The 15608-nt window shown below is 32.9% G+C and overlaps 1 protein-coding gene across 3 annotated transcripts in view; it reads left to right on the forward strand.

Moving 5' to 3' along the window:
- cv-c (RhoGTPase activating protein) overlaps positions 1-15608 on the forward strand; it is a 297593-nt gene that overhangs the window by 259747 nt on the left and 22238 nt on the right. For all 3 annotated transcript variants that reach the window (XM_077445087.1, XM_077445088.1, XM_077445089.1), the window contains one exon: positions 8233-8381. In XM_077445087.1, the coding sequence (XP_077301213.1) occupies positions 8233-8381 (149 nt within the window). The remainder of the gene's footprint in view (positions 1-8232; positions 8382-15608) is intronic.

The raw sequence follows: 15608 nt of genomic DNA on the forward strand, positions 1-15608 counted from the left end.
GGAGAACTCAGTACGCACCACGCTCAACGGTGATGATATCCACCTTGGAATGACAGCTAAGCTTCAGCCGTTTTTTTTTTTTTTTTTATTTTTGCACTTATTTTATATTATTCAACGTTTGATACATGAAAAAATGATTTTTATGGCTAATTGCTATATTTAACCTAGCATATTTTGCAATTTCGCCGCTGGACGCTTGGAGTCCAGCACAGTGGCAAGCGGATTTATTTCGCAAAGTAAGGCAAGTGTTGTTTACATTTTTTTTTCCTTATTTAAAATATGAATATCGATGGCAATAAGTTTTATGTGAATTCACAAATATACATTATGATTATCTTTTTCTATTTTGACTTTAAAATTTCAGTTGGTATTCTCGACAGTCAGTCTATTATGTATGTAGAAAAGTAGGATAATTGAATATGCGGCATACCGAGTCCGACTTGGTTCACTTTTGACCGGTAATAAACCATCGGTGCTTTCGACGGAACCTTATTTGCCGATGTGGCAAATTGGATATCCAATTACGGGATTCTCAAACTGTGTCTGATCAAATTGATTTTTTTCCATCGTAACTTCACATTTTATTTTTTCACGATAAATATCGTATTATTTTGCGGTCGCGCGCGCACATCAATCAATTCTTCCCCCCGTCAAGGAGGAGCCGTTCACGAGACCTCGATCAGTCCATCTCAACGCGACTATGGTGCAATATTTTTCGGACATTTCGACGTATTTTGTGTGTTTTTATTATTGATTTTAAGCGAGCGACGTCAGCGAGGACGTAATTCACGTTTTGCGTGACATATCGCCCAATAAGCGAAAACGCGTTTCTTTTTCGCGAGCGTACCAAATCACGCCGGCCGGCACACTCGGCTTTAATTTAATAATTGATGGTTTTCAAAACAGCACCAATTCCATAATCGGCGAAATTGCCGGTTCTGCAAAACTGGGGGACCGTTTTGCCGATCGCCAAAACGAGGCGCCGATCCTTCACTTTGTTTAATGTGCAATCTGCACCGTGACGCGTTCACGTAATACATGCATACATACATACATACATTTATTAGCATATGCATATTATGAGAACGTTATATCGAATTAAATTGTATTATATAGTATACTAGTAGTTTTACCCGGCTTCGGTCAGTATTTGTAATATAAACAGCTTAAACATGGCGAATCTCTTCATTTGTTTTTTTATTAAATTTATTTGAATCGAAAAAATATAATATTCAACCAATTTAATTGTCGTCATATAAACTCGTTTTGTTTACGAAGTTCACAACCAAAGATACTTACATATATACAGACTTACATACAAAGTCTCTTTCGAAATTATATATTAGATAACATGCTAGATTCATAAGCATATTTGTATTATATTATTTAAATATAATACGACATAAAATGTCCAAACTCTTTTTACAATTAATATTTTAGCAGTTTTTTATATGTATATAGGTATATGAGGTATATACATATTTGATAGTGGCGGAAATCCAATTTTCAGTTCCAAAAACACTATTCGTGTTTGACTTAATTCACAAATTGTTATCACTTCTATTAATTTGTATATGTACAGAATCTCGAAAAAGCAGAATAAACATATTACATGCCACCAGTATTTTTAAATATTTGTTAAACGCAAAACATTATGTGTAATTTTTTGTGAAATATATCTCGAAATGCAAAAAAGTGGACTTATGCCACTTTCAAATATAACGATTCATATGTACATATACAGTTAAAGTATTAATTATTATAAATTTATATTAATTATTACGAGAGACAACTATGATATTAATATATGAGAGACACTTATGGTATTAAACTTGTCCATATACAAATTTATAGATTATAAATTTGAAATTACAAATATCCAAATGGTGATTACAATTGTGTAGTAGGTAGGATGGTTTTGCCTATTTAATGAGGAACCGTTTCAACAATGAAATCAGATGAATCGGCAAACTCTGATAGGAAACGATCAACTTGGAGTCACAAATATCCTACTCTGAAAAGCAGCACTGCAGAAATATTATGAATAAATCATTTTCAATACAGATCAACCCAGGACTTGAACTAGAGGACAGATTGAAAAAATTATTCGATTTTCTCGCTGTTTACGAGTGCGTCTATCGCTGCTGGACAAATATGTATGATTATTTGATACAGATCGACCGTTTTTTGTTTAAGTTTACCAATTTATCTAACTTTGACGGTTCCGATGAAAACTGCATCCCTTCCCATTATCACAAATTCGACTAGTCCAAATTTGTTGATTGTAGCAAGTATATATGTACATATGCTTGCGGTTTGTAATTAATAAACGTATACCTACATTTTATAATGTGTTTAAATACATACAGTTAACTATAGTGTCGATTTAGGATGACCTGTTATGGCACTCTGGCATATATTGTACATAAAAGTTACATAAAAATGTACGATTTGATGAAAATTCTTGTTTTTCTATGAAAATAAAAAAATAGACGTCAATTATTATTTTGAGCATATATTTTTTTTCAACCGTACAATATATGTATTTATGTGGGGTTTCAACAGGATTGAAAGGGTCAAAAGTAGGTCATTTCGTCGTTTTGTAAAAAATGTATCTGTGTGTATTTTACAATGCGACACGAATGATAATGACAAATGACGCAGGTTCTGTCGCCGTCTTTCTCACGCGTTCACTTGTTATATTTTTCCATCTGTTCTGGATATTGTCGTGTATTTTGCCCGAGTGGATATAATATGCATATGCACGAATAACCAACGGTAGACTTGCTGAATTGACAACGTCACGTGGATTTTCACAGAGTCTGCACGTGCGTTCGCTGTCCGGAAAATGTTGTGGAAAACTCGTGAAAAATGTTGTGGATGTAATCATAATGATAGAGATAGTTAATTCTCTATCATTTCATTATGTTCAGCGCGATGCTGACATTGCGATAGAGTGTTAATTAAAGTATTTGATTATTTCGATGTTTCGTGTTATCGATTCTTTTTCATTGGAGCATTGGCTCACAACTTTTTTTCATGTACATATATTAGTCACATCTACTTAAAAATTCATTTGAGTAATATCCAAGTCAATAAAACCAGCATCAAAATTAGTACAACATTGTTTGTAAAAGCTCTTACGTCGTTATCTAACAGTTTATTTTGTTTCTTGTCCTTTGTTTTATAGTTAGTAATTCGCTAAATGAAGTTGGATGTTTGTCCACTATGTATGTACATATATATTAGTATATTACAGTCTAAGTTTTCACTCCAGTTGGTTTATGAGCATACTAGTTTGTTCATACAGGTTTCAGTTCAAGTGCTAAAAGTCAGAAGCTTTCTTCAAATAGACTCATCAGGTGTCGGATGAAACTTTAAGCTGTCAAAACCTTTGAGATATCAAAACGCCAAGTATTTAAAATGGAAATCCTATAGAAACCACAATATAACCAGCAGCATAGATGAGTAGTTGGCGTATAGTACTTGAGTATTATACAAATGAATCTATTTATGGTGCTCTGTAAAAATACTGTTTATTAGACCTTCCTGGTATATATGTACATACATGCATGCATTATATATGTATGTCACAGTTGAAGTGTATTTTCAGTTGTAATATAGACCATTCATATTCGAATACAATTCAACTAGTAAATTAAAACTCTGTAAATTTGCTAAGACCACTAAATTTGCTATACTATATCGAGGTGTAATACTGAGGTGTAAAGTTTTTTGTAAAGTTTACCGAGGTGTAATAATCGAGGTGTAAAGTTTTTCCTAAAGCTGAGAAATTCGGAAAATTTTTCATAAAATAAATTATTTTTCTTCGTTTAGTCCCTCAATACTGAGGATCGTGACTTTCATGAGTTTTGACATCTGGAGTGTGGTCCGCGATTCTTCTCCAATCATCCCTTAACTAAGCATTTCGAAGTGTATCGACTACAGCACATCAAAGAGCTGACTTGGTTTTATCAGTCCACCGTATAGATCTCCCTCTTTCTCTCTTCTCTACACCACCAAACACAACAAGTTAATCCAGGCTGCGTATGTTTTCGTCACGTATACAAAAAAATTGTATAAAATAAATTACATATCAAGAAACTACTTGCAGGTCCAAGAATTCATCATGTACTAAATAAAGATCTCTAGCTATATTCGTTTTGTATTGGGAAACTTTGCGTCGGTCGGGGAAATATCGCTAAAATCACTTTTAATAGTATTTAAGGTGTTCAGTCGCATTTTCATTTTAAAATTTCAATAAATGTAATGTTTACATTAGTAATATAGTGTATTTTGGGACAATTTTGTGGGGCGTTCGTTGCATTGGACCAGACGCAAAATTCAGAACTAACTTAAGACCAAAGTCTGTTGAAACGGACGTGAGTCACTATGTGAAGTGGTTCGAGTGGTTCGATTGGTGCACAATGACGTGCACATCCAAATTTGAATCCAGAGTCTGGAGTCGATGATGCTTTCAAAAGCGGCACAGAATCCCAAACTGTTCCGAAAATGTTATACAATGTCCTTATGTGAAACCTTTTATATAAAATTAGAATCTATTCTGAGTAGGGTAGTCTCGGGTATCATCATCGCATTGATAGTTCGACGAACTATCAATCTTTTTCATTATACAGGGCTGGTTTAAAAGTATAGTTACACGAGGTCGTATAACGCTGTAACTATTTCTTAGGATCGACTACGGGTCCTTGAACCGCCTCAGGAGATTTTGCAAAAACTTGCACGGTTCATGCTGCGACTTTTAATGTAAGAATTTCCTTCAATTCAATTTTACTTTTTTCCCTACATTTTTGAAGGAAAAACTTATATCCGCCTTTGGTGAAATATTCCCGAAAATTCCGAAGGACGAACGAACATTTTTTGAAAGGTATTCGAGAAAAAGTTTCGCATATTTCGCATTATGCGATTTCAATTCCGATAAATTATTTTATATAGTTAGATTATTTTTAATTTAATTTCACTTCCAGGATTATATGTGTATGTATGTTAAATTTAAAAATCGAATTGCACTATCCATTCAAATTCTAATATTATACATATGTATAAAGTGTCCTCTTTTTCTATCTACATATGTTTTGTTTTGAGCTAGGGGTTGCAGATTGTTGACATTCATCTTGTGCTTTTTCTATCTATATGTAGTATGATTCTTCTTTCTCGTTTAGCCAATACTAAGCATTTGCATCATTGGGAATTGGGTAGACATTCCAATTCCACTCCCCCTGGTCCAGTGCCAAGTTGAAAGAAAAGTTTAGTAACAATCCCTTCAGATCTTTAATTTAGTCTGACCATCTTATGGGAGATCTACCTCAGTGATGATTCCATCAGTTCTTTAATTTGATCTGACCATCTTATGGGCCTTTTCTCTAATGTTCTGTAGATTTCCAGCTTCTCTAGACTCTGCACATTCTACACATCTAGCCAAAGATGGAAATAATTCTACTTGTTGTGAAGAGTATCTCTGAAACCGCCAGCTCTTTGAATATGGAGATATTCGTGCGTATTGCGGTCCATGGAATTATCTTAACAATTGCAAAACTCATGCATGTGTATAATCTTCATAATTCTTCTTTCTCGTTTGGTCAATGTTGAGCATCGTTACGGTAATTTGTATCATCTGAAATCCAGTGGTCGATTTTATTCAGGTCCTATGCCAAGTTGAAAGTACTTTAATTTGCTTTGACCATCTTATGGCAGACCGTCCTCTCGCTCGCCTTCTCTTTAGTATTCCTGTGACTACCAGCTTCTATAGACACTTCACATTCTACTTGACAATATGGCCAAAGTAGGAAAAATCCTTTTTCTACATGTTGTTGAGAGTCTCTCTGAAACTGCCAGCTCTTTGAGGATGGGTATTTCGTTCGTATTGCGGCCTGCATCCACAGGACTACATTTCGAAGGCATCTAACATGTCCCTCTTTCTCTATTATTATTATGTTTTGAAAAAATATTCAATGTTTTTATAATATGTCTCATTTGATACAAAAATAAAATAACAGTATCCAGTTTTGTGTTATATGTTACATGATACTTTAAATTAATATTAAATATAATTTAATCAATTAAAAAGAATCAAATTGAATCATTTTCACAGAAAAAATATCATTAGTGTCCCCTGTTCGTGTCATTGCGCAGATTCTCAAACTGTCTTTGTTTGAAATTCAAACATTGGAATTTAATACTTTCTTATGAATGAAAAGCGGTTTCAGACATTAATAAATTTTAATATAAAACATCGTCGCGCGTTTTTCCCAGATGACAAAAAGGCATTGTGCGGCCGCGAAATTACTTTGCGTAAAAGCCTTCAAACGCATACTAAATATTTAGAGTGCTTTTCAAGACACGGACGCATAGTCGTTTCACTTTAAATTTATTACTTATACTCTCTCTCTCCGGCTTCGTTTATATATCCATTCTTTTTTCGGAAATCAAAATTTTTTCCCATCATCGATGTGTCAAAGGACGCGTTACATATATTATATGCATACCTGTGTATATATTATAGATACACGTGTGAGGAATCGAGAGATCGAAGATAGCGGATTAAATTTAATTAGGCGAACGAAATTTGGTATCGTGCGCCAAATTCGCGTGACTGTGTTGCAAAAGCGTTATATTATATTATTCAGACGTTACACTTGAAAAGTGGCTCAATTCCTAAGCTTCATTTGATTTTATGTTGAGGCCAATCTTCGGGATTTTTACGGGTGAGCTTTTGGCTCGCCCATAAAACTATACCTACCCTCATTTTAATCGTTGAATATTCAATTACACGTTTCGTGTTTATAGAAAAATTTATTCAACGCCAGTAAATATATACATAATATATTTATGTATACGTATAAAAGTGTATAGTGGTAAAAAAGTCGTTTACTAACTGAGCATTCATACAATTTCGGAAAATTATTTGAGCACAGGTATACATAGTGACGTACTACAGTGACGTACAGAGAGACGTACTATTCAGTGTGTTTGCGTCTTTTACTATTTAAAAAAAAACTTAAAACACAATTGTATGAACACATTCTTTCTTTTTGTTTTATGCGTGATTGGAATAATAAATATTGTAAAAACTATAAATTTATAGAACTTTAAAATTCTAGAAATAACTAAATCGACGATTTTCATAGGAAAGGTTATATTATATTTCATTATTTGACTGCATATTATGATATATGATACATATATTTTTTATGTTTGAATACATAATATATTTATTTTATCTTATTTCATAAAACATGAACACTCGCCCTTATAGATCGCTCCAAAACGACGAGTGCACTTAAACATATACAGTATTTTTTTATACAAATCGATATAAAATTTTCGCAACATGATTAACTTGAGATTAGCAAGAGAGATAGGAATGGAAATGCCAACTTTACAGGAACCGTTTCAATGAAAATCAGAAAAATTGGCATACTCTGATAAGAAACGATCGACCTGGAGTCACAAATCAAGGTCTGACCAGCAGCGAGACTCTAGTGGGGTTCGAACCCGTGACCACTCTACTCAAAAGCATAATATGCTAACCACTAGTCCACGTCGCTGGTTATATAATGTAGAGCTATGTTTGTTTGTTAGTTTTTTAATTACTCTCAGTGATTTATACTTATTATTATGTACACGATAGTGTTTTAGTTTCTATTAATATGTATATTTGTAATGCGTTCGCGGATACTCTGCGGGATTTCCCGGAAAATTGTATATTCAGGATCATTTCCGCTCACGCCGGATTAACAATTTCCATTTGTGTTGATAAGTTTTTGCCTACTTTCCCTATATAATAATAAAATATAGCATTATTATTAAATATTAATTCTGAAATTTAATCATTTAATGAAATTTAATCTCTCACATTGTTGGGTTACTCCAAAATTTGATACGACATTAAAAATTATTGAAATTTTTATGCTTCTTTCTTTTGAAATGGGTCACGCAACATCTTGCCGATTTAATTACGTCGTGCGTCTCGTATACTTTGGCCATTTGTTGTCCCTTTTTTATTGATGCGTGTCATCGAAAATATATATTTTTTTCATTCATCTTTCTCTTTGTATTATGTTTTTGACGATATAAAATATTTTCTCTCAAAACATCACATCAGCACAATTTATTTATACATGTATATTTAGCAACCTTGTAAGTCATTCGAGTGTATAAAATAATTCAAATGGAAATATTGTATTGATTGATTTATTGAAATTGTTTCAGATATGCAATTCCCCATAGACGTGTCGGGAGTGCAGAGCGACCATCCTTTCCTGGATGCAGACTCTCTGCAATCTCTGTACAGGCGTTTGGCAGCTCTGAACCGATGTGCGAATATGAAATTGGAGCACCAGCATGCACCTAAACATACGGTGAGTCCTTAAAAGATCGTCGATGTGTAGTATAAGACGTCAGAGAGGCTCTTTACATCTGAAATCCTCACTTTACTGCTATATAATAGCTTTTATACGAATACGTTCGTATGTATGTATGTATAGGGGGTTAAAAACCACGTGCACTGAATCGAGGGTTTTTCCGCTCGACTGCTCGGCGATTTCCTTCCAAGAAAAGGGAGAAAATCTTCAAAGAGAGCTCGGCGCGATAACTGACTGTTGCATTGTGTTCAAAAATAACCTCATAATGAAATTTCTAACGGCAACACTTTCCCGCTTTCCACGAACCGAAAATTTCCCATTGTGTGCCTGCTCTCTCTTCGGACGAAAATTCTAAGTATCGGTGCGATAGAAAAATTACTTTCGCATATAAAATATAATTCATATATACATACATTAGATACATAATATGTACTTATGAAGAAATAATAAAACCCAATTTGGGAAAAATAATGTGATATTTGTCAGTGAGAAATTTTTTATAAAAGAAAAACTGCTACATACATTCATATATTGAGTCTTTCTTCTTTCTCGTTCGCTCAATGGTGAGCATCATACCACATTTCAAACACATACGTTTGTGTGTACATACATATGTAAGTATGTATGTAGATATTGGCATACATTATCGGTACGCGGCAAGTATTTTTTTAGATATTTTTTGAAATTTAAAAAAAAACGCTAGCACCTCTAATCTTTTCTGTCGCGATCCACAGCAAAACTCATCCCCTTTATTTATGACCGTTTTATACATCTACAGTTTTTAATTTAGAACTACTAAATTTGATTTTTAAATGCTTTTTAGTATGCATATGTATGTGCCTACTTACAAACGTTCACAATATATCTTAGATTTATTCTATATAATAGTTAATGATCCAGTGTTTTTGATCAACATATTTTACACGTTATTGTTAGTCTACATACATATAAATACATATATAGCATAATAGGAAAAAAAGCTCAAAAACCTATTTAAAATTCTTAGACCGTAGACTTGAAATTTCCATTTTCTATACTATTTTTTTTCAATTTTCGCCTAGCAATTCGTCTAGTTCTATATTTAAATTTTGGAATAATTTTTTTCAACGAATAAAATAAGCTTTTGAATATGGAAAATATTAAATGATTTCAACTTTATATCCACGCGCCTTTTTTTCAATCTGATTTTCATAATATATTAACCAACAACTTTGTTTTAAAACGATGATAGGTAGTGAATTAATCTATAGATCGATGAAAATCAGAGATCGCCACTTAGTATCGAACTTTATATATTAACTAACCCAGATAAAGTCAATGTGTTAATCGGCCCTTTTGGATACAACCTCAGCAACACTCAATACATCTTTAAAATTGAATTTGACTGAAAATCAAATTCTGGAATGTACAACTTGCCCATTTATAATACAATCAAATTTTCAACCTTCAAGTAATATTTTTTCCCTTACAATCCGTACCCCACAAACCATGAATCATTCGTTATTTGTGTATGTATCATCAACGTAGGTTAAATAATATATACATACATAATACGGAGGCTGTTTTTGGTATGACAAAAGCGCACGTTTGACCTTTTCGGTTTGTTCTATAACTGGAGTTGATTCAAGCGTGTATTTTAACCCTTTGCCTGCGCACACACCCGGGGACCTCGCACCCTCTCCCCATCCACGTTCACTCGACGATATGTGCTTTTTCAATTAAAAATACATAATAATATTGATGGCCAACGAGTGGAGTTTAATTAAAAACGTATGAAAGTGCATTGCACAAAAGCGCATCCGGCGCTATATTATAAATTTTCAAATGACGTTGAATTTTCACTGAATATATTCCAGCATCCGCTCCATCATATGGTCATATGCATACTATTTTCCATTTATTTTCCATCTATATATATTTTTTTTGTTTGAATTTAAATTCACCCGCTTGAATATTGTAGCATTGAACTTTCAAACGATTCGACACCATCCGTTTGCATATTTTCGATATGACTTATTTTTATAATTGGATCAGCTATTGCGGAATTTCATCCGTCGATAGGATGAAAGGTGATCTGTTTCCATTACAATTAATGTGTATGCACAAATTAATTTGAAAGCATTGTGTTTAAATTCGATTCTGTATTAATACTTCCCTCCGTTATGTGCGAATTTTGAACGTTTTCGTAGAACACATCTAATTTGACATATCTGAATATTTTATAATCATTCATGAGTCTTGAAACCGAACTAAATTACCACCAAGTGCTGAATAATGAAAATCTTGGAAAGTATTGAAACCCCCTTGATAGTTCAAATTTTAATACTTGTTTATTACGTTTTTTCATATTAATGGAAACCAGCAACATATGTACATACATAGTTAACACGGTTGTTAGCGTATAATGTTAACATCCAAGGGATCACGGGTTTGAGCCCTGATCCAGTGTTGTTACCCAGACCTTGGATATACATATGTGACTTCGGGTCAGTAACGTGCCGTGACTTTGAAAACAGGGAACTCAAGAAATTGCGTGCTATTTTATATAATAATTACAATAGAATTTGCCAATTTATCTCATTTTATTGTTGAAACGCTTCCTACCAAATTGACCACCTACCTTCATGTTTCACTATTATTTGAATTTAATTTCTAATTTATGATAATATTATAAATTTATATGTATGTATATACCTATAGTACATATGTATGTATGTACCAAGTTGGTCATAGATGTCGCCTTGGGGCGATCTTTTAATGACCCCATGGTAAAAATAAATATCATTAATTAAAAAATAAATTATTGGGAATTTAAACAAAAAGCTTAGAAATGTACATATGCATGTAGACTTTAGATTTTATAAAATGATGACGCGTTGCGTATTGATTATTATTTCTATTACAAAATACATTTTGTTAAAAAAGTAATACATACGAAGTACATTACAGACTCGTAAACTTTTAGTACATAATGTACATATGTATATATGTATATGTAAGTGCATGTGTATAATATAACACAGATCTCTTTTTTATAGCGGCTTTAGAAAATTATGCGCTCTCATATACATATGTAGTCTGTAAAAACCTTCGCGTAAGTACAATAGATAGGTATACGTACAATATTTTCCGTGACGCAATTTACATAAAGGCACCCGGGTATCCACGTATTATTTTTAGAATTTATTATCATTATTATTTCCGCTTAATTCGCTCTGTGGCGCTTTTGCGGACGAATACATCGATCACTATCCGGGAGAGCTGATTGATGCGGCCCGCAGCCCGACGAAATAATTTATTATGATTTATTGATGCGGTTTTAACTGAAGATACAAATACAACTAACTCGTCGTGCAGTAATAGTATACATATATTTTTTTAAATAAAATATTAACGAGTCGAAAAGGTTAAATCGCGACAGATCGGCGAGCGTTACAAAGCGGCCGATTTGCAATTCCGCGTTTTTTCTCTCGTTTACTTTTTGTTTTTGTCGTTATATATTATTTATAAGTGTCGACAAGGACGTCCGTGGCAGTTTTACGTGTGTTGTGAGTAAACCTGTTGCACTCGTATAATATATTATTTTAAATGTATGTATGTGTTGATTCGTCGCATACAAACGAATATACGGTGACAGTGAATTTTATCGAGCGAAACGATCGTACGTTTGTGAATTTAATATAATATATTGAATTATAATGAAAAAAAATAAATGCATATAAAAGACCTCTGCTTATCGATTTCTCGTTTTCAATCTTGTACGTGGACGCTTATGTTAATAAATTGTTTAAATTTAAAATTCTTAACACGTATGCCCTTGTAATTGTAAAAATTTGCGAATGTTGCTTTTGAGTCGGTATCGAGTGTCGTCGGTAATTACATATGTGTTATAATAGATACATTTTGTATTATACATAATTATTAATGCTCTTGGGCGCCACTGATTTCCATATATTTTTTTTAATGACGCATTATATTTTGATTATGTGACATTTGCCAATTTCGTAGTAATTATATGTACGAGTTTTATAAGTGGTATTTTCCGGATTCTTTATTCAGTGGTGGAGTGATGTTTAGTTCATTTTATACCCTCTCTTCTATTATAAATATGAATTTATATGCTTTGATTCTTTATATTTTAATTTTAATATATTATTTTGTGAAATACTCGCCATTTTTTAACAAAGCTCTTCTTTGTTTTATTTTAAATCGTTCATTTATTCTATTTTAAATTTAAACCTACAAAAAACAACGATTTCTTTAATTTTTGTTCTGACCATTAAATCTGACATTTATGAATAGTCAATCAATGTTTTTTTGCTGATGAATTTATCAAATGATTGATTAACTTAATCCAACCTTTCTGTATGCAAGGTTACATTTTTTAATATACATATGTATATGTACTTACGTATATGTGCATTCTGATGTATTTTCATTTATATAGGTCGAATAATGGAAGTTGTACTAATTATTATTAATCAATATTGACCTTATGCGAAAAACAATGGTCTCGAAGTTGGTGAGTTCTGCTTGTTAGATCATTTTATCATCATATTATGTAGTATACATATATAAAGAGGTGACTAAAACTGATGATATTAAATACCTTACACACATACTTACTAGTTGGTTCATAAATTAACTGTTGGTTTTAGTTTGACTGTTAACAGTCAAAAGCTATCTTCAAATAGACTCACCAGGTGCCGCATGAAACTTTTGGCTGTCAAAACTTTTGAGCTGTCAAAACCTTCGAAATGTCAAAACATCAAATATTTAAAAGAGAAATGCTGTGGAACCCACATAACAACGTTGCTATAATTCCCGGTTCTGTTAATTTTAAAAATATTCCAATCCGTGTAAACAGATATAGGTTTGTTCATTGATACATACATACATATGTAGATGATGGGGAACGGTTGATATCACTTTAACTAATGCATAATAGCTTGTGCATGAATAAACTAGTTCGTTTGTCAATTTTTCCTTTTGTGTACACTACAACTGGCCAGATTGGTTCGTGTATGAACAAACTAATATGTTCATGAACGAACGAATTGTACATTTGAACTGTAACATATGCACATACATAATATACATACATACATATATATTGTAGATACATATATGGAATGAAATATGGAATACGCAGGTGATAATATACAGTGGAGAGTATGGTTGGATTGTTCGACTATTAAACATGACGGCCGGGAAGGAAGTAAAGTGGTAGCCACCAACATGGTCGAATCGGTCTCAACTCACAGAATGGCGACCCAAGTACGACCAGTCGTAAAGCCCCTACATGTATCTTCATATATATGTTATGTAACACAAATTCCAATGCACGCAAATAAGTATGGAACGCTGTATGCTCAGCATAACGAAGATACATGGGAAGTGGAGTGTGGGTGAGATGTAGGACAAGGGTAGTGGATATAATGAAGAGATTGAAATGGCAATCCATGGGTCACGTGGCTGGAAGAACAGACTAAAGGTGGACACAATCAAATGCAAAATGGTGAAAAGAAAGCCGCAAAGAAGGTTATTGAATGAAATTAGAAAAAATATATGGAGTAAGATGGATGTGAGTTGACCAAAACAGAGATGAATGGAAGCATGTTAGGGATAGTGAATGGTTGTAACTGATGATGATGATGATGATATGTGTATATATTGCATATTCCATCTCATTCCGTTTTTGCATAGATAATACATAGTATGACTAGCTTCCTTTGATGAATCAAATACTCAACAGTGGAAAAATGAAGTGTAAGCAAATAATGAATTTTTTCATTTATATATAATAATTTGTACACAGTCAACTTTTCGTGATCTATCTATGTACATATATGCGGAAAACGTTCCTAAAATCGATGATTAATTTCCAGGTATGCAACATACAATTTTGCTGAAATACGTTTTATTATCAAATGGGATGTTGAGTTTGGCAAACACCACTTACTTTTTCATCCACTCTACCAATTATTACACAATCGGTAATTGATAGCGGTGTGTCAGTTGCGGTCATCGCTTTCCAATTCATATTTTATTACCCAATTTGAACTTGCGTTTATTGCGCGCATGAATTGGGTCGTCATCATCATCATGGTCGTTTCCGTTTTCGATTTTATAATTGAAACGTTTTAGAAGAAGCACTCTGCGGGCTAAAACGATTGGCGGCCTCACTAAATCACATAACCACGCCCAACCGCTATCCGTAGGTACTTTTAATTTTCATTCGAATTAATTTCAATCGAAATGACTTTTTTAGTATCGACCGGATGTTCAATACGTACATATGCATGTTGAAAGGTGTGGGTATTCGTATCAAATATGAAAATATTATTATAATAATAAAATTCTGGAGGCATTGTGGGGGGGTGCGCAAGATAAACTTATCTGCTCAATATTCACACGGTTAACGCGGATTTTCTTCGTTCTTCTTTTTTGTGCTAAATGAAGTTTGCCTTCTTTTTCGCAAAAAAAATGGTTGGGTTTTCTTTCGGCGTATTAAAATTTAGAAGGGAGATTCGTGCGATTCTAACTCGGAAAATTTCAATTTACCGTGCAAACTCGGCGCAAACTTTTCACGTTTCATAACGATTTAATAAATAAAATATTCAAATATTTACACATCTCTAGGGCTTTTCCAAAACCCTAAGATGCAGCCAACGCTAGTATTTGCATATAATTATTGAGTAAAAATCCAAATTTGATACATGAAAATATGTTCACTTTATTAAAAATCAATAGAATAATCCGTCAATCAATTTCAATTATAATCGTATTCTGCATTAATAAGGAATATATGTAAATTAATAAATCTTAAAAATATTTAAATAGTTTTATCATAGATATCCGATGTTGAAAATTATTATCTGATTCATCCATTTTAATTCCTTAAGGTTCGTTTATTAAACCAGCACAGCTCAAGCCGGCAACTGCACGTAAACAGCAGTACGAAAAATATTCGTTAGCACATTCTATTTGGACACATTCATATGTTCCGTAATGTGAATGTGACGTATCGTAACAGCAGTAACCGACATGACCTATTAATACTATACAGCAGAACCAAAACAAAATTCGAATCAATACCAATTAAATTCATTTTACATGTCCAATTCATAAATAATTTAATATAAAATAAATCTTTTCATCAAAATCTCTTCATGCAATATTTACTCAGTGGAAAACCGAATTCATATGAATAAAATTTCCCAG

The sequence above is a fragment of the Arctopsyche grandis genome, chromosome 13 (genome assembly GCF_051622035.1).
Source record: "Arctopsyche grandis isolate Sample6627 chromosome 13, ASM5162203v2, whole genome shotgun sequence".
Taxonomy (NCBI): Eukaryota; Metazoa; Arthropoda; class Insecta; order Trichoptera; family Hydropsychidae; genus Arctopsyche; species Arctopsyche grandis.